General features: G+C 40.9%; 1 protein-coding gene across 1 annotated transcript in view; it reads left to right on the top strand.

Moving 5' to 3' along the window:
* Positions 1-18,762, top strand: part of phlpp2 (PH domain and leucine rich repeat protein phosphatase 2) — a 47,625-nt gene that overhangs the window by 16,933 nt on the left and 11,930 nt on the right. Inside the window, exons 4-8 of the mRNA XM_037756152.1 lie at positions 7,066-7,256; positions 8,620-8,745; positions 13,913-14,067; positions 16,100-16,246; positions 17,110-17,340. Coding sequence (XP_037612080.1) covers positions 7,066-7,256; positions 8,620-8,745; positions 13,913-14,067; positions 16,100-16,246; positions 17,110-17,340 — 850 coding nt within the window. The remainder of the gene's footprint in view (positions 1-7,065; positions 7,257-8,619; positions 8,746-13,912; positions 14,068-16,099; positions 16,247-17,109; positions 17,341-18,762) is intronic.

The raw sequence follows: 18,762 nt of genomic DNA, 5'->3' as shown, positions 1-18,762 counted from the left end.
GGGTTTCAAAGTGCAATGCAGCAGGTAATTTATTAAACTTTACCGTCCTCGTATTTGTTCCGGAAACTCATCTCGAACCTTCTCCGACCTCCTGCTTCCCCCACACACACATCGTCCTGCTGCGGTGCACAGATGAGATGAAAACAAACGTGGACGGGGGAGTAAATATTTCCAAATGCTGACTTAATAAAAAAACGCTCCTAGTGAAAACAACAGCAGAGACCTGAGGGCCAGTGGTTCTCTGTGTCGGCCCATGCAGCTGCAGCACAGACAAGGCTTGCTGTAAACTCAACTGAGCCCTGTGCCACCTCTGCCTGGGTGATCTTACATCTTTGAGCTCACTGTCAGTGTCAGAGCAGAAGGAAATAAGTCATCTGAGAGCAGTGTGAACTCCCCTAATAAGTTATTGATTTGGCTGGTGCTGATTTACTAATGGGAATTAAACCTAAATGAAGACTGTGAATGTCCTAAACTGTGCTGACATGGACGGTGAACCAATGTCTGAAACTCTGAGGCCCAGTGGTTTATCCCTGAGTCATGATAATCATGTCCTGGAGGAACAGAAAGACTAAAATCACAGTGGTTAACCAAGCACAAGGTTGCTTCTTCATTTTATGGTATAAAGGAAGAAAGAATTGGTTTACGGGGAGTGGAGAAACAGTCAGACTGAGATTTAAGAGAAAAATGAATCTCTGTTCAGATCCGGGTTCCCACAAAATTGCCCCGAGCAACAGAACTCTGCAGAGAGCAGGCTCTCCGTGGTTTCCTGACAGCTCCTCGTAACATGCTGTTTCTGTGATGGAGCTCAGTTTCTCCCGAGGATTTCCTCTTTCTCATTTGAAACCTGCAGACTGTCTCTAATCCAAGACTCATGGCCAGTTTCAAGTCAGATGGATTACTGCTGCTGAAAGATATACACTATTTTAATGGTCTGTTTTAATGTCATCTGCATTCAGCTGTGCTGCGTCTCCCATCTGTGTTCTGCACAGTGCAGGCTTGCTTTATTTGATATCAGAATTGAATTCCTTGCACAAAGTTTAAATAAGAGTTTTTTTCTAAATAGAGGTAAACACAGACCACCAAGAGGAGGCATCTGGGTGGTGGGTTGAATTTGAATTTGCTGCCAAAAAGAGCTTGCTGTTCTGAGTCAAATCAGACTGTGTTTCCGCCTCCACTGACCCCCTACTGCATGCTAACACAATCTATGCAATCTTGAGCAAGACAAAAACGCTCTGGGATACTGGGAGTATTGTGTTCAACAGAGTGCTCAACAGTTGCCCTGAAATCATGTGGTTAAAAACTGTTTCAAAAACAGCCTCCAGAACAAGATCAGGAGATACAAACTAAAACTATTACAGAAAAGAAATGAAAATTGGCACAATGACGTTAAAATATAAATAAATAATAAAATAGAAAGAATGGCCACTTTACCTGTTTGGGGGTAAATAACATTTTCTTTATCTCTCCTACAATGATGAATCATTTTAGATGGAGCATTTTGCAATGTAATGCAATTTATAACAGAGCAGATACTTTGGTTGAAGTCAGAGTGGTGCCAACTTTTTCTTAATACTCAGTGAGCTGACACATTACTAGGGCTGCCTGCAACTAACGATTATTTTCGTATTTTCTCGAATAATCAATTTGTTTTTTGGTCTATAAAATGCAAGAAAATGGTTAAAAATGTTGATCAGTGTTTCCCAAGATGACGTCCTCAAATGTCTTGCTTTGTCAGCAACTCAAAGATATTCAGTTTTTACAGAGGAGTAAAGAAACCAGAAAATATTCACATCTTTTATCAAAATAGTTGGCGGTTAATTTAATAGTGGACAACTAATCAATTAATTGATTAATTGTTGCATATCTATAAATTATAAATGCTGTAATCCACTTACGTTATATTATTATAATATCGCTATAATACATCGCTAGACTTTCTTTTTTTAATATTCTCATAATTTAGACGCTGGAACCATGAATTTGCTTGAAAAATGACTTCTTCATTTTCAAAAAAGTTGCAGATAAATTTTCTGTCAGTCAGCTTATCGAATAATTTATTAATTGTCAGTGCTCCATTTCTAATACATGAACATAAACATTGTTATCTCTTCCAGCACTGTTGGTGTTGTTTGCGATGTCCGTGCTGTTAGCACCATTAGCTGCTAGCCGCCGACTCAGCCGTTGCCATGTTGAGAGCTGTGTGGAGGCAATCCCTCTGAAATTGAATTTAGCGACTTTAACAATATTTACTATTAATATAGCAGTTTATAGATATGAAGACATGCAGTTACCCCAGTTTTATTCTTCTGTAAGGAGCTATTTTGACAAATGGCATAAGTTTGACTAATTCCTTTCTAGCCCTCCGACCTGTTCTAGTTCCTCAGTTCACTTCCTCTCTTATTTGTCATCACCCAATCACATCCTATCTTAATATCCCTCTTCGTTCCCGTTTTCTCCCTTCCATTTTTATTCTTCAGTGATAAGGGAGCCGAATCTGACCTGCCGGGACCTCGTTGCTCATCTGGCATGACATGTGAAGTGAGGTGTGGGCGAGTGAAGGCCGCAGCCACACTTGAGATGATCTGAGGAGAGATAAGAAGTCGTAAAGTCGACTCTCTGATCTGTCACTTGTCACACTGTCCCTGTGGTTTAGCAGCCTCTCCAAGGAGGCCGCTTGACACGTTGATGATTATTTTAGTGGAGGCAGCACGGCCTCTCTGTGGCCCTGCTCCTCCAGACTCCCGTAGCTTGGACAAAAACATCCTGTAACAGAAAACAGTGTTTCACAACATCTACGACCATGTCACCAAACCCCTCGCGGAACCGCTGGGAATGGTCAACATTATCCGTCATCAGTGGGATGGGATTGATTTGGCCGGCAGCCAGAGGTTGCTGGACACAGTATGGAGGTTTACCAACTCATATTGGACTTTGATTTTGTGAACAACCTGTTTCCCTAGCAACTAATAGCCCCACAGACCTTGAGGGATAGCATGTGTGTTTGTTTTAAAAGTTGGCTCTTTATGGCTGGGACTTGCTTGATATTGTGTAAATAGGCCAACGATTTTCAGATAAGTGGTTGTATTGATATGGAAGAGCAATGTTGTGAATTGAAGTGTGCATTTTGTATGTTTATTATGTGCATATTTCTAAAAAGCTCCAGCAGACAACTAATTTAATTGAGGTATTATTTTACTGATTGAAAGTTTTGTTGATCTTATGGACTTCTGAATCTGAAATTCCTTACATTTGAGGAGCAAAAACAAACATTTTAGCTTTCTAAATGGCTCAAACGATCAATCGATTATCAAAATAGTTGCACATTTTCTGTCGATTGATTCATCGACTAATCGTTTCAGCTCTCCTTTGTGAGCCGAAGGTGCTTCTACTCTAGTTGTGAGTCTGTGGTGCTGTAGTTGTAAGCTAATGCTCACACAGAAGCACAAATAATGTATGTTCTGCCTCATATCAGTCTGTGTTAGATGACCAGTTTCATACAAATCAAGAAAAGCTTTAGAATAAAAATATAGTGTGATTTTAAATTAGGATGAAGGTACAGAAGATTATAGCTGGTATACTAAGATATCATAAAATGGAAAGTCACTTTGGAAATCTTCAACCAAACCACTTCACACTGGTTTTAGCGTTGTTTAGGAATTCTTTCTTGTGATATGGATGTTCATAATAAGCTAGACCAGACTGTGTGTTAGCATCCTGCAGGCAGTGCTCTTAAGAGTGTAGCCCCCTGACAGCATAACAAAGCTAAGTGTGGAGTGTGCTTGTTTCTGGTGATATACTGTGAAGCCAGTGAGAGCATCTTGTCAACCTGTGTCGGTTCGTAGCGAGTGGGTGCGTGAGGATGAGTTTATTGATGTGTGCACTGCAGTGGGCGAGTGTTTTGCTTAATTACTTGTTTTAATGAATATATTATTTTTGGTTTATTTTAACTTACTCTCTCCACTGTAAGCTATATTCTGTAAACCTTTTATGTTGTTGACAGTATACTACTATTACAAATACTCAAATGGAGTATGTGATGACATTTTTGTGGTATTTGACATACAGAGAAGGGATTTGTGTGTTGATTCCTTGCATGGATTTAAGCGTCAGTCCATGATAGTGATACCTTGTCTCCATACTTTCCAGTTGGGCAATTGTCCAGTTGGAATGAGTGTCGTTTTAAATGTTTTGATACTAGTGCCAATACAATCCCTGAGTTTCGGTAGGAATATCAAAATGATTGAATGCAACCAAAATTTTACAATTAACTTTGATGAACTGAAAACACACTGTGAAAGGGTTAAATTTGTAAGACAATCCAGATCAGGCAACACCGCGGTAGCGGCCTGTCAATCACAAGGTAGCCTATCCTGCTTTATGATCTATTTGACTCTAAATGGGACCATAATTTACTAAATGAACATCATGCTGTATTGAGGAAGACTTGAAACTAGCGATTGAGACCATAAACTCATGTTTACAATATTTACTGAGGTAATAAATCAAGTGAGAAGTAGGCTCATTTTCTCATAGACTTCTATACAATCAGACTTCTTTTAGCAACCAGAGGAGTCGCCCCCTGCTGGCTATTAGAAAGAATGCAATTTTAAGGCACTTCCACATTGGCTTCACTTCTCAGACCATGGAGGTTGCCCACTGGTGCCAATACAATACCTGAGTTTCGGTACCAATATCAAAATTATACTTTTTTGATACCTTTCTTGGAGGAATATATACACACATCGTCCAACACGTCTTCAAACTAAAATGTTCCAACGTCAGTGTCTTGTCAAAGAGTAAGTAAAGAAGAGTAAGAATCTGAAACATTCAATACCGACTTTCTACATTCTGTGCTACAGACACATTACGGTCCGTACCAAACAGTATTGTGGTTCGAATCAATATCCAGCTCCATGTCCAGGTGTTTTTCTCCTTTCACATAGCTCCATACTTTCCATCACTGACCCTGTAAGCGTTTGTGTCTCCAATTTTCTCTTTGAGTGAGGGGACGCCCAAGGATCAGTCACTACTATTGATCTGCCAGACAGCCAATTTGTTGTCAGAAGCACTTGGCTTGTTCATTATCAGTTTCCCTGGCGAAGAAAAACATGAGCAGCCTTTCATTTCATTTGGATGCCCTTGTGAAGTGAACGGGAAGGTGGAGAGGAAGAGCGAGTCAGACAGAACGAGGGAGAGAGAGCTCTCATTGCCAATGAGAGCCTCTGAGTGGGAGGCAGCATAAGTTGGTTTGAGGAAAATTTAACAACAGAGGACAAGAGGTTGAGGCGGTGTCTCCTCTGCGCTTATTTGACCTGCCATTAACCTGAGTGTACTTGAAGCCTGGCAGAGACAACAGCACTGCTGTCTGATGTGTCCTTCAGCACTGGCCAGCTAAAGTTGCCTGCTGTGCAAGTTGGCATAATTTAATTGAAAGGAGTGAAATTTAATGTGACAAAACCCTGACTCATTCATCAATATGACTGATGCTTCTGCTGGGTTAATACAGTAATAGAGTGAGAGAGAGAAAGGACGAAGAGATAGATAGATAAATTATTCATACAACATTACCAGGACACTTTGACAATTTACCTGCACCTTAGCTCTGATGTGTTGACTGGCGTGTTGATTTCACAGATCCAAGGTTGATCTATAAAGAGAGGGAGGAGGAATTATTTGAAAGAGAAAAAGAGCTTGGAGCCTTAATTGCAAGGATCAGTTGAGATAATTTGGCTTCGAGTTCTGCACTGGCCTCAAACTGAGACCCAAACCTGGCCCCCATCTGCATCTTTCATTGAGACGATATGGCTTAAACTTCTGGCACCTGCCCATACCCACATCTCCAACACCAAACCAGACTGGTACTGCCAAACTAGACCTGAATAGTTTTGCTATATTTATTTTACCTCTTCCTTTGTGTGCTGTTACCTTACTGTACTCTGTCTCTTTCCCACTGCTCACTGGGCATTGTGTATATACTTGCAACACATGACAAACATGAACACAGATTGGTACAGACGGCCAGAGGGAGAAAGAGATTAAATCCTTAGTGATTTTTTCTTAGTAATTTGAATCTGAATTGAACCCAAACCCAACCTGTATCTCACAGTTTCCAACAAATTATGGGGTTTTGCCTTGGGTCGAGTCAAAGCAGAACTCTAATATGTCTTTATTTGAATAGTTCTATATAATAATGGAGTTTAATGGAGAAACTGTCTCCCCCTTTCTCTAAGACCCACTTTACACGTGTTTTGGGTGATCGGATTGCAATCGGATAGTGCTTGACCATGTGAAAGTACAGGTGTACATACACCCAAAACGCACTGAGGACGGATTGTGAGCCAATCAGCCAAACCACCTCCGGAGGTGGTCAGGGACGCATTGTGACCACATTGATCACAAGTGTAAATGCAATTGTGTTTTCAATCCACATACAACAACTATGTGGGCGGAAATAAATAATGCTAGGGCTTTTTTGGGCTCCGTAGCTTTGGTAATAATCAACAGCGATTGAGGCTGATGTGTCCACGCATTACACACTGCCTCTCCGGTGACTCCTGGCTGTAAGCCCGTGCGTAGTGTAGCCTCTGGAGGCTTCTTCTCAGCCCTTTCAGACAGAGTAATCGGATCTCAGTATGGACACTAAAGACACATATTTACCAGGTGTACAGATGTAATTGTAATCAGGTTAAATATCTAGATACAATCTGGATACAAGACGCATTATAATGCCAGGTGTAAAGGAAGGTCTAAGATCAATATTATTATTATGCAGTGAGATCTGTCTAGATGTACAGTATATGAGATAATAGGGCAGTGTCCATCCTAAGTGCTGATGTAAGATCAGTTCCTGCAATCTAAGGAGCTGACTAACCTATAGGTGATATCATACTGACCTGTGACTATGTATGACTTCATTTTCTGGAAGCTTCCATCCTATGTGTAACTGCAGAACATTTGCTATTAATTAGCTGGATTTGTTTAGCATAGCAGGCTTGGGGGTTCTTGTGCAATAGATCGATGTCTGTAGATCTACACCAACCTCCGTGTGTGGGCTTTTCCCCCCAGAGCGTCCAGTGAATGCAGACCAGCAGGAGCGGACCCTGCTGAAAGGCGTATTCAGCGTCAGGAAGGGCAAGTCGCAGCTGCACAAGTGGGCAGAGCGGCAGGTCATCCTCTGCGGCACCTGTCTAATCGTGGCCTCCGTCAAAGACAGCCTGACTGGGAAGATGCACATCCTGCCCCTGGTGGGGGGAAAGGTGAGAGTTCAGTGTTTGGAGATCAGATAAACTGAAGGGGTGTTAACCTTTCACTGTGCCTGGGTTGAGGCCCACACTCCAAGCTGAGTGTAGCTACACTGTAAGAACACAGCTGGGTTAGATGGCTAGATATATGATCAGCTAAAGAGATGACGCACCACTGTACATTTAGATCACATGTGTCAAACTCAAGGCCCCCCAGGCCAAATCTAGCCCTTGCAAATTTGGATCTGGCCCCCACACCAATCTTTGCTTGACTGCAAAGTTTATTTGGCATTCTTAGGGTTTTATGTGCAGCCGACTGCATGCCAGAACTCTGCCAGAAGGCTGTATGTGACATGTAAACTACATGATCAAAGATCTTTTACTGATATTTTTTATTAAATGTCCCACACAACCATTGAGCTGTCATATTCAGGCTTGTGAAACAGGTTATATGAGACTTGTAGAAATATGGGCAAGAACAAAATCAAAGATTCATTAGTTTTCTTTTACATAAGGACATATTTTGTTTTATTAAAAGCCCCACACAACCATTGAGCTGTCATATTCTGGCCTGTGGAAGTTGGCTTTTGCTTTTTTGCTCGACTACTACTACTACTACTAATCGTAGTGGTCAAACGGTGGTACTACAACTTCCGTGTCCGTCACACCCAAAAATACTTTTTCCCATAGACTTACATTGGGAAAGAGACGGCTGTAACTCAGCGGATAATTTTTTTGAGGTGAATCAACTTCCCAATGCAAACATTTGAATAGCTCTCATTTAAATCATTAGGTGCTAAAAGTTGTAAAATGCATTAATAGCCGAATCCAGAGTTATTTCCCTTCCACTGTTCATGTGAATGAGCCCCAGTCCGAGGGCTGGACTGAGGGCTGGGAGGCGGGGTTAAAGGAAACGCTACTGCGCCCGCTCTATGAGCTCAATGGATGCGGGAAATCGCCGGATGATACGGGTACTTTATCATTCGGCAGTCAAGCCATTTTGGCTTCATACAACGCTGTATCCAGTTCTCTTTATACATCCAAGGTCCAGACAGGGACCATCTCCCTATTTCCTCTCACTTTGTATCAACAATCAAATGAAGACGTAGCTGACATTTCTGTGCTGATATGATTTTCAGTGGTAAACCTCAGTTGTGCAGTCACAATTGATTAATGCTTTTAGTATTGTACTCTCTACAGCTCACGCAGCTGAAGGAATGAACAACACAGACCGATATATAACTGTGTTAAGATGACATTGAGTTATTCTTTTACCAATATCATTTCAATAATGAGTAATGATAATCATTGTTTTCCGTTTGTGTTTTCTCTCCCAGTGTTCCTCCTCATCGTATCTGTGTATTGTCTTTGTATTGAGGTGGAGGAGGTGAAGCGGAGGCAGCACTGTCTGATGTTCAGCTCCGCCGGATCACAGGCCCAGACATACTTTGTCAACTTTGACACGCTCGCAGACTACCAGCGATGGCATCGGCAGGCATCAAAAGTAAGCAAGAGACAAAGAGTGTGTGTTGCTGTGTGTGCAGGACACAATATGTGTCTCCCATGTTTTCTCTCAGCAGCAGTTTGTTTGTTTCCAGTTTGTCCCTTTAGGTTTGTACTTAAATCAGAGATTAGATGTTGGGACTACAGTTGCCTTCTGCCTGTTGAGTCGCCCAATCAGAAACCGCCTCTCTGAGTGTGTCTGATTGGCTCCACGGAGGCAGACTCTCAGCGGTGTCTGGCATTGATTGAACGGCATACCTCCATTCACATAGTTTATCATTTTTACTTCCATCAGAGGGCACTTCTATTGAGTTTTTTTTTACAAAGGCCCTCAGCAGTAGAGCTTTTGTCATACAAGTCGCTGTGGATTAGAGGATGCTAAATGACCCAAACACATTTTTGTATTTGTGTTATATACTGCGTGTCTTTCAGAGAATCTTGCCAGGACTTCACAGCTGTTCTTCAAAAAAAAAAAAAAATCATTGTTTCTGTTCTGCTCAGCTTGCTTTGTCTCTAATATCCTAATTAATGGCTATTGTACTGCAGCTCCTTCCTGGAGCTGAACAGCCTCTGTGAGAGCCTCCACTGAGGCAGAGCCAGCATACAATTAGCCATGGAGGGAGAAAGCCAACAGAAAAAAAAAACAGAAAATCCAATTAGTTGCAGATTCATGCTAAGTCCAGGATCTCTCTCTACCACGGTGGTATGGATTACTGGGTTAGAGTAGCCTGTAAGTGCACTGTGTTTAGGCTGAGACTTAGACAGGAGGTTTCTATGGAGACTTGGGATGATGACTGATGAAGGTTTTTTAGTGAATTTGGGCCAGTGTTTATGCTACATTGCATAAATCGTAAGAGTGTGCGTGAGAGGGGGAGTCAGCAAGTACATTTGTGCTTGCAAAATGCGCTTGCAGGACAGGACTGAATAGGGATACATAGGCCCTGTCAGCTCCGTGCAAAGCACCGGAACAAAAACACCGACACATCTCCGACAGTATGATAATCCACTTCGCGTGCCTACTCTGATAGTCTGTAGATATGTAGTCTGTAGATGAGATATATTTTAATAAAATACAGTTGTGCCGACAGGATACAGTAGAGCACAGAAACTGTTTCAATGCCGCGAGGCAGACAAGTGCTCGTGTCTGCCTGTCTCTTCACCTGAAGAGCACCTTGAGAGCGCCTTCAGTGTGGCCCAGGACACATTCGTGTACACACTACTAAAGGAATGTGGTTATATGTGGCCCAAACCACCTCTGAATGTGGTCTGAAAGATCGGATCTCAATGCGTCTTGAGTGCGTTCTCACATGTACTTAAAGCTGTCCACTTGTGATCCGATCACTGAGGACGCATGTTAATACCAGGTCTGAACAGGGCCCTAGAGCAGCATGTCAGAATTTTTGTATCTGTATCTATTATTTGTATATTGTATATTCATATTCAGTTATAATATGTGAAATATATTGTAGATTAGTTACATTTTTAAACTAATTATGAACTGATTTTACAGCAAATTAGCAATTGTTGTGGTTTATTACAACTGAGAGGAAATGTACATTTTAATATATTACCAAAGAAACAGTAGTGTGTTTGCTAGATGACATTCACTGCAAAAGAAAGCTTTCTCTCAAGTGACTCATGACTGCTGTGTAAATATGGCATTTATGGTCTTATGTAATCGTGCAATAAAAAAAACAGCTATTACGTGAAATTAATTGCATTCTAATTTTGCAATACGCGTCCTCTTTTGCTGCCACAGGCTGTAAATTTGGTGGAGATTCTGTGTACAAGAACATAGATGGCGTCAACAATCTCCTGCCAATAACAAGTTTAAGTGATTTATTAGTTGCTAATGTACAAACTGCATTATTAGTGTAGCCCTGACTACACATCAGCTAAAATTGTGTCTACAGTTAATTAATTCAGTGAATAATATTTATTGTGTAACTCATTATTCAGTAATTATCACACCAGAATAAGGACACCCTCTACAGATTTTAAAAAGTCAGAAGCCGCACAGAGGAGGCTCAACTACTGTGCCATCTTGTCTCTGTCACTGGCATCATGAGGTTTTTAAGTGTGACAGCTAAAGACTGGAGATGTCAATCAAGTGCTACCTGACTGGATTAGATATTCCTGAGGAAATGACATAAGCAAGCAGATGACATGTTTTTGAGCAGTGATAAATAAATGTATTAAATAAACATATTTGTAAGTATTTTTAATATGATGTTAAACTGTGATGGCATGTACACGTCAGTAGGCAAATAGGAGCGCTCAGAAATATGATAAGTGTAGCTGTGGTCAGCTGTGCAGAGCGTCCTGGTTTCTCAGCTTAATAGGAAATGATCTGATTGCATGTATGAATGATTGAATCGATGTGTAGTGACTTATTGATTAAGGACTGAGAGGACCACAGTAACAGGTAAAAATCACTGCTATGACATTTTATTCCCTTCCAAACCAGCTGTCTCCTTTCAGTCTTCTTCCTCTATCACATTGCTTCACAGTGTTTCACAGTCATAATGTTTAATTACTTTGCAAATCATCTCAAACAGCAAAACGGTTTTATTTTCTTTCTACCCCTCTTTAATCTCCTCTGTCAATCTGTGTCCATCGTCCTACTCTCACAACATTTAATTACTCTTTTTAAAAGGGAGTTGTTTTTTTAAAGTGGCTGGCAGATGAGTAGTTTTGTGGGAGATGAGTAGTTTTTTCTTTGTCATCTCTAAAAGCGGTGACGTGATGTCACGCTCTGCTGAGCAAACGTCCCATTTTCTGGGTTGCTGCACAGTGTGCAGCCTTGTAGTTAATGGAGGAGACTGTCCTCAGACTGGACTGGACGAGCACTGCTGGGTAGCCTGCGATGATAAACAATCATCTCTGCAATGTAAAGGGTCTGTGCAGCTACATTTTGTACAAGACAGGGTTCAACTTTTATGTTTTTTTGCCAGGTAGGGAAAGTGGGTCAGAATTCTACTTGCCTCTACACAAATTGTTTTATTTATTAGCGGTTATCAAATAACAACAAAGACCAAAGTTAATTGTCATGTATAATCTTTATTTAAGTAAATTAATCTGGAGTTTTGCCCACATCCAACTAAACTCCTGTTTCCAGTATAATTGAAATGCTCGCTTGTGCTTCAGCTCATAAACTTTGTCTTTACTCGCCACCATTTTCTTGCGAGTGCCCAATCGGTACTGCGCATGTGTGGCTTTCATCAGAGATGAGAAGGAAGTGAGATGGCTCACTCCTTAGCTACTTCTATCATCAGCTCAGGAAAAAAAACAATGTGTTTAATTCAACTTTTTCACCATTTGCCCAATCAGACAAGTAAGTTGCTAGATTTACTAGCCTGATGTGGCATTTTACTTGCCCCAGGCAAGCGGTCCATCCTTATTGTTGAGCCCTGAAAGAAAAATGTGAGAGAAAGCTGTGAAACTGAGATTTAAAATATTCTAAAATCAGCACAAAATCACACACAGATGCAATCACACCCTCCTTGACACTCACACTCATTAGTTTTGCTACTTGTGAGGACATTACGGTGTCTCGCATTCATTCTCTGGGGGATTACTCTACAATATAATACAATTTAACACCTCCACAAACCACAGCCTTCAAAATGACCATAAAGTAGAACCAACACATGTCTAAAATAGTTTCAGCAAAGACTAAATGTGATAACCTTCATGAAGTTAGGATTTATTGCCGGACTGTTGTATGACTGCATTAATTTTAAATAGGTGTACCTAATAAACTGGCAACTTAGTGTATGTCTACACGTTTTCTAAGGTTTGACTGTAACTTCCTCATATTAAGGAGTTATTCTATTACTCTCTCCATTCATGATGACTGTGTTTCTCTGGAAGATAGATTCATTGAACTGGAAACTGGGTCATTGTCTGTCTGAAGTAATGTCTTGGCAAGGCAGCTGGCTGCTTGCATAATCGGAGGCCAATGCAGTTGCTTCCACTGTCCATTGACCCAGCTCATGTAAGGTGAAAACTCTTTAAATAGTGGAGCCCGCTGTTGGTTGTATTTGGAGCTGGAGTTCACCACAAAGCGTGAGGTGTTCGGGTGGTCGCTGCAAGGCAGCAAGAAGGCAAGGAGTTTTATTGTCTTGATGTAATGGGGCAAGAGAGAATACTGGTTTTCTTGATTGGATTTGGTTGGTGCTGATGGGGAAGTCACTGAAATTGAGTTTTAGTCCAATATCATAAAGCTATAAATGCCACATGAGGATAACTGTCAAGTCAAACCAATTTACGTTAGCTCGAGTGGTGTAACTCTTAGTTTTATAAATTTACCAGAAAAACCAGATGGATTTCATTTTGATTGTGATTTGCTCTGCCTGAACTGCAACAACAGGATTAGTAGATAGATCCCACTTATCAGTATTTTTTTATTATTTACTTATTTATTTACTTATTTACACTGTAGCTATATATTGTATGTGTTTGATGCACACATTTGTACATAGTTGTTATATTTCTCATTTCTTATTTTTATCATTTATCTATATTACTCTACATATATTATGTCATTATTACATAATTTACATTGTACATACTCCTTTATTTCTATATTTCCTCATATTTCTTTATGTTTATATATAATAGCAACGGTAACGTCCCTCTTTCCCTCCGGGGATCAATATATTATTTCTGATTCTGATGTTGACTGGGTATGTGCATACAAGTTTCATGTTGCTACTGTATGAGCTACTTGTTGTGATATAGAAGATGTGATGCTGACACGCCAAACAGAAAATAGTAGTTCTCTCTCTAAGCTCTTGGGGGCATTTTCATATTGGGTAATGCCCACCATCTCCACTCCTCTGTCGCTCAGCTTTCACACTGATAATGTTGGTCCATACCCAAGTACACTTGCGTCATCATCCACGTGTATTTGTTTATGTAGAGATCAGCTGTTCTGGTGGCGGAGCATCGCAAAACACTTCATTCAAACTTGAGATAAACAAAATAAAACTCACCAAAACTGTCTTCGTTAGTCTTTCCAACAATCACCAACTCTGGTTTGGTTGAAATAAACTCTTATTTCACTGAGTTTGATGTGAAAATATGCCGGCTCTACACTCCGTCACTCAGTAAAGTTTCCTTTCTTAACTGTTTGTGTGTGTGTGTGTGTGTGTGTGTGTGTATAGGTGGTGTCTCAGACAGTCAGCCTGGTGGACCTGTCCTGCTACAGTCTGGAAGCAGTGCCTGAATATCTATTTTACAGTCAGGATATCACCCACCTCAACCTGAGACACAACTTCATGAGCCTTCAGGGGCCTGGAGGCCTGCTCAACCTCCCCAGGTAATCACACATTCTCAACCTGAATCATGTTACACAAACAATTGCTAACAGAGGGATGTAGGAGACCGTTGTTCAGCCAGGAGATCATGGCCTTGTGGCGGAAAGTGTCTGTCTCGCTGAAATATGTTTGTGCACAACAGAGAATCTCTACTGCATTTTTTTTAGGCGCTATTCTGTAGTTGACCCTGTGGATAAAAGGAAATAGTCTGTACTCTGAACAGTGTGACTCACGGCAGCCACCTCCACCACTCACAGCACCTTGGGGAACAAGAGGAAGGTGGAGTTAATATGGGAGATCTGACTGTGCACCCGCATGGCACCTCTTCAAATGTGCAAATGCACACACACACACACACACACACACACACACACACACACACATCGGGATAGATGCCTAGGACGTGTTTTTATTTGAAACAGCCAGCTGATACCTTAGGAGGTGACATGAATGAACAAACACACATTTAAAATCGTCAAATGTAATAGACATTGTATGACTGGCCGATCTAAATCTGGTAACATCATACACTGGTTATACTAAGGCACAAATGGGGTGATTGCCGAGACACTGACTGATTTTTCCAGCTGCTTTCAGAGCCGTCTTAATAACATGCTGTAAGCCCGAAGCACAAATAACGGCACCAAACTCCCACAGTGAATTTGTGGTGAATGAATCGACAGTATCTAATTTCCACAGTGTTCATCCCGGATGTTCAGCCTGAGATGTTAGTTCAATCAGGAGAGACATTTAGCGTGAACAAATACATTTATTACATGGTGCACAATAAAGTTAGAACTGTGGAGAGTGTTTGGCGATTAGACCCCATCGTGACGTAGTCATATTTAGGGGGTGTAGTGATGCCATGGTTAGTGCTGGAATATTCCCGCCGATGGAGTCTAGACACTGGTGGTGGTGAAAGAGAGTTGGCTGAAGATCTGGATGATGGGATGTGGAGCGGGACTTCTGATGAGCTCAGTGGAAGGAACCTTGGGCACTGGATGTGATGAAGACTAGAGGTGAATTGGGTGGAGAAGGGTCGCTTCCATTCGTACTGAAATGACAAATGACAGCAGGGAGGGGAACGGTTTCTTATTTAAAGTTTGACAGCAATGATATGATTGGCTAATGGAGATCTTGGCAAAACCGGGTTGGTTTAAAGGTATAATGTAACATTTGTCGGTTGCTGTTTGTAAAACACAGCATTCAAAGTTGGCCCCCTCCACCACGGCTCAACGAGTGAGTGAGGGAGGGAGAGAGAGAGAGCAGCACGAATTATAGAGTGACTGAAGAGAGGGATCGGTGTTAATGAGAACAAAGCAGTGAATAAGAGAATTAAAACGTTATTGCTGAAGCCCAGAAACGTCCAGAACACAGCAAAATATATAAGGAAAGAGAAAATACAGGCAGAGGGCAGGCTCTCTGCAGATACAGACACCACCACACACTTCTAGTGGGTCATAATAGTGATGATGGAGAGGAATTATTTTTGTATCAGTCTCTACCTTGTTTTTTTTTTTTAATTCCTGCATATTATACCTTTAACTTAGAGTGAACGCCTATGGTCAGCTGATGGAATAGAAGCCGGAGAGTGAGAGACAGAGAGATTTGTGAATGAATGAGAGCGTAAAAAGAGACTTAGTACCATATGCCTTCTTTTCATTCACATTCCTTCTCAACTGCATTCTCCCGAGGCACAACTTGTAGCTTTGCAGAAAATGCACTGAAAATGTGGACCACGGTAGCGGGCCAACTAATATGCTGGTGCTCGTCTCTGCGTCATTGAATCTTCCTGTATTTTCACCACTCTTTTTCACTCTGTTTCTGTTATCCATATGAAAGCAACAACAAACAACGACTAACTTTTTTCCCTCACTTAAACCGCAGCTTTTGATTGCTGTTTGTCACACTATGTTGGTGTTCACTCACTGTTACAACACATCTGTTATCATGATATTTGTGCAAATTAACTGGGCAAAATGTCACAATGAATATGTTAAGTGAGGTCCTTCATGCTGTTCTCTCTTTCTTTAGGTTTTCTCAGCTGAAGAGCCTGAACTTGTCTCACAACCGTCTGGGTGTGTTCCCTGAAATTGTGTGTGAGATCCTCACCGTGACTGAACTCAACCTGTCCTGTAATAATCTCCACACCGTCCCTGTACAGATAGGCAACCTTCAAAGGTGTGACACAGTGACACGCATATACATACATTACACACAGTACATGAATACAATAGTTATGCATGAACAAACAGTACTCACAAACATGATACTGTATTTGAACTGCATGAGGTAATTGCAGCAGCACATAAAAAAGTACACCGAGTAATTCTGTAAAATGTTAATCCCAAAGAGAATCACACAGTGAAATCTTGCACAAATTGCAATTTCGGTCACCTTTAACAGAAACAACAATACATGTGTAGTGTTTAAAAAAACACTAGAGAGTTGATATAGTCACAAACATGCCACATAGAGTAGGTGCACTGGGCTTATTCTTTTGGCAAATAAACATATATCACATGTATGGCGGTTGAGCAGTGCAAGCCATAACAACATTTCATAATATTTTGGGTGGATTTTTTAGGTTTTCAACAATGAAAACAAATGAACAAAACAGAAAACACAGCATGTTGCCCTCCAGCTGCGAGAAATATCATCAATATTCAATCAGAAATAAGAAAGATAATCCATTTATTCTCAGTAATATCATGTTTTCCGTCTTGTTCATTTTTTTTCTGATGTGTGATGTGTCAAAAGCTGTTGTGGTTTGCCCTTTTTTTGGGCACATAATTAATGTTCTCATAAAATCTGGATTGAGGTTTTAATGGATTCAGTGAAATGCATTAAGTTAAAATATTTTGTTATGCAATCAGATTAAGTCAGGGAAGCTAAATCGGGCCGTTTTCATACTGTGGATCAGCTTAATGTAGGATGCTGCTCAGTAAACAATGGCTATATAACTACAAATCAACACAAGCAGATATTTTGACCAGTCTTTGAAGTAAAACATGACGTGTTGTTTTCTCCTCTCCATCTTGTAGCCTGCAGACGCTGTCTTTGGATGGAAACCACCTCAGCTCCCTGCCTGAAGAGCTGGGTGGCCTGTCCCAGCTCAACAGCCTGGGGCTCTCCTTCAACAACTTCTCTCACATCCCTGCTGTGCTGGAGAGGTTGAGCGCAGTGGACAAGCTGGCCATGGCTGGGAACAGAGTGGAGAGTCTGGAGTTGTGTACTCTGGCCAGAATGAGCCACCTGAAAAACATCGACCTCCGGTAAGAGGCCTGCCAGGGAATCAGTAGTTCTCAGCCTGTCTACACTTCCTTAGTCTCTTTCCTCTCTTCTTTTTCTGTTGGATCAATATCTAAAATGTAATATGTAATGTGAAGGGGACTCCCAAACACAGTCAATCATTCAGTGAAAAATTAATAATATTTTAGTTTTTTATTTCATCCTCTAGCATTGACAGGAAGATAAATGACACTAGTCTGAACCCCAGCCACTCCTCGCCTCACCTTTTTTTATTAAACATTTATTTATAGATGCCAGGTTTGCTGAGCACAAATGATTTTTTTCTGCATTACCCTGCTTCACACCTGGGAGCTGCCTAGAACTACAGTCTTATATATGTGTTGGCCTCTTAGCAGCTCCACAGGAACAGTTGGGGACTAAGTGTCTTGCTCAAGGGGACCTCTGTGGTGGGTAATGAGGGATGGGAAGGCTCTACTCATTGATTTTCCTACCAGTCTGAAGATCGAACCAGCAGCCAGCTAATAATTCAACCTTGAGTGTTAAGTTGCGGTTTGGCACCGGCAGACTATATTTATAAGGGCAAGGTGCATCTGTGGTGGATTAGTGAGCTGGCAGCTCTCATAAAAGTTGAAGTGTTGTTTATTAACAGGATGGATGGGGTCAGGGAGAGCTCACGAACTCAGAATTTCTTTATTTTTTGTTGTTCACTTTGTTTTAAAAGGTAAGATGCTAAATATTGGTAGACAAGTCTGACAAAGAAGTTAATAGCAGTTGTCCCCCAGTTGAAAGAAAGGAAGAGACAAAGGAGTGGTTCCAGTGTTGTCTTCCAACAAACACAATATCTTGGATGCCAATGTTATATTTGTATTGAAACCTGAGGGATTGATGTGTTTAAAATGTGTTTCATCTATCATTTTCAAATTCACATTGATTGACCTATAAGATTGTTGCAATATTTGTTCATACTTCCGCATGCCCCTCACCATGTAATTTAAATTACCATGTTATTGCTCTATTCTGGCCCAAGGTGAAACTGCAGGGACATATTCCAGACTGGAAAATTTAGAGGACACATGTTAACTACTATTATTAATTTCTATATATTCCACAATCATTGTAAACACAGGCGCAGTTTGCATTGGTTCAGGGGACTCACTGAACCCCCTTGTGACTGTAGCCAAAAATGCACGATATCTATATTTTTTATAATAACACAGAACTAATAATGTATTGTAATGATGAATAATATCGGCCTATCGGTTGTGTCTTCTTATTAACAGAATAAGAAACCAACAAGATAAGAAGATAGATTGGTGGTCTTTTTATTTACTTATAACAACATCGGATGCTCTCTGTCTACACTTAATCCATTAAATGTAAACAAACCACGTACCCATCAGCTGTGCGCTCGAAATCAGCACTTTAAAGATAGATGATACTTGCTA

This window comes from Sebastes umbrosus, chromosome 2 (assembly GCF_015220745.1).
Source record: "Sebastes umbrosus isolate fSebUmb1 chromosome 2, fSebUmb1.pri, whole genome shotgun sequence".
NCBI lineage: Eukaryota > Metazoa > Chordata > Actinopteri > Perciformes > Sebastidae > Sebastes > Sebastes umbrosus.
Note: the sequence above shows the minus strand (reverse complement) of the source record. Positions and strands in the feature narration are given on the sequence as shown.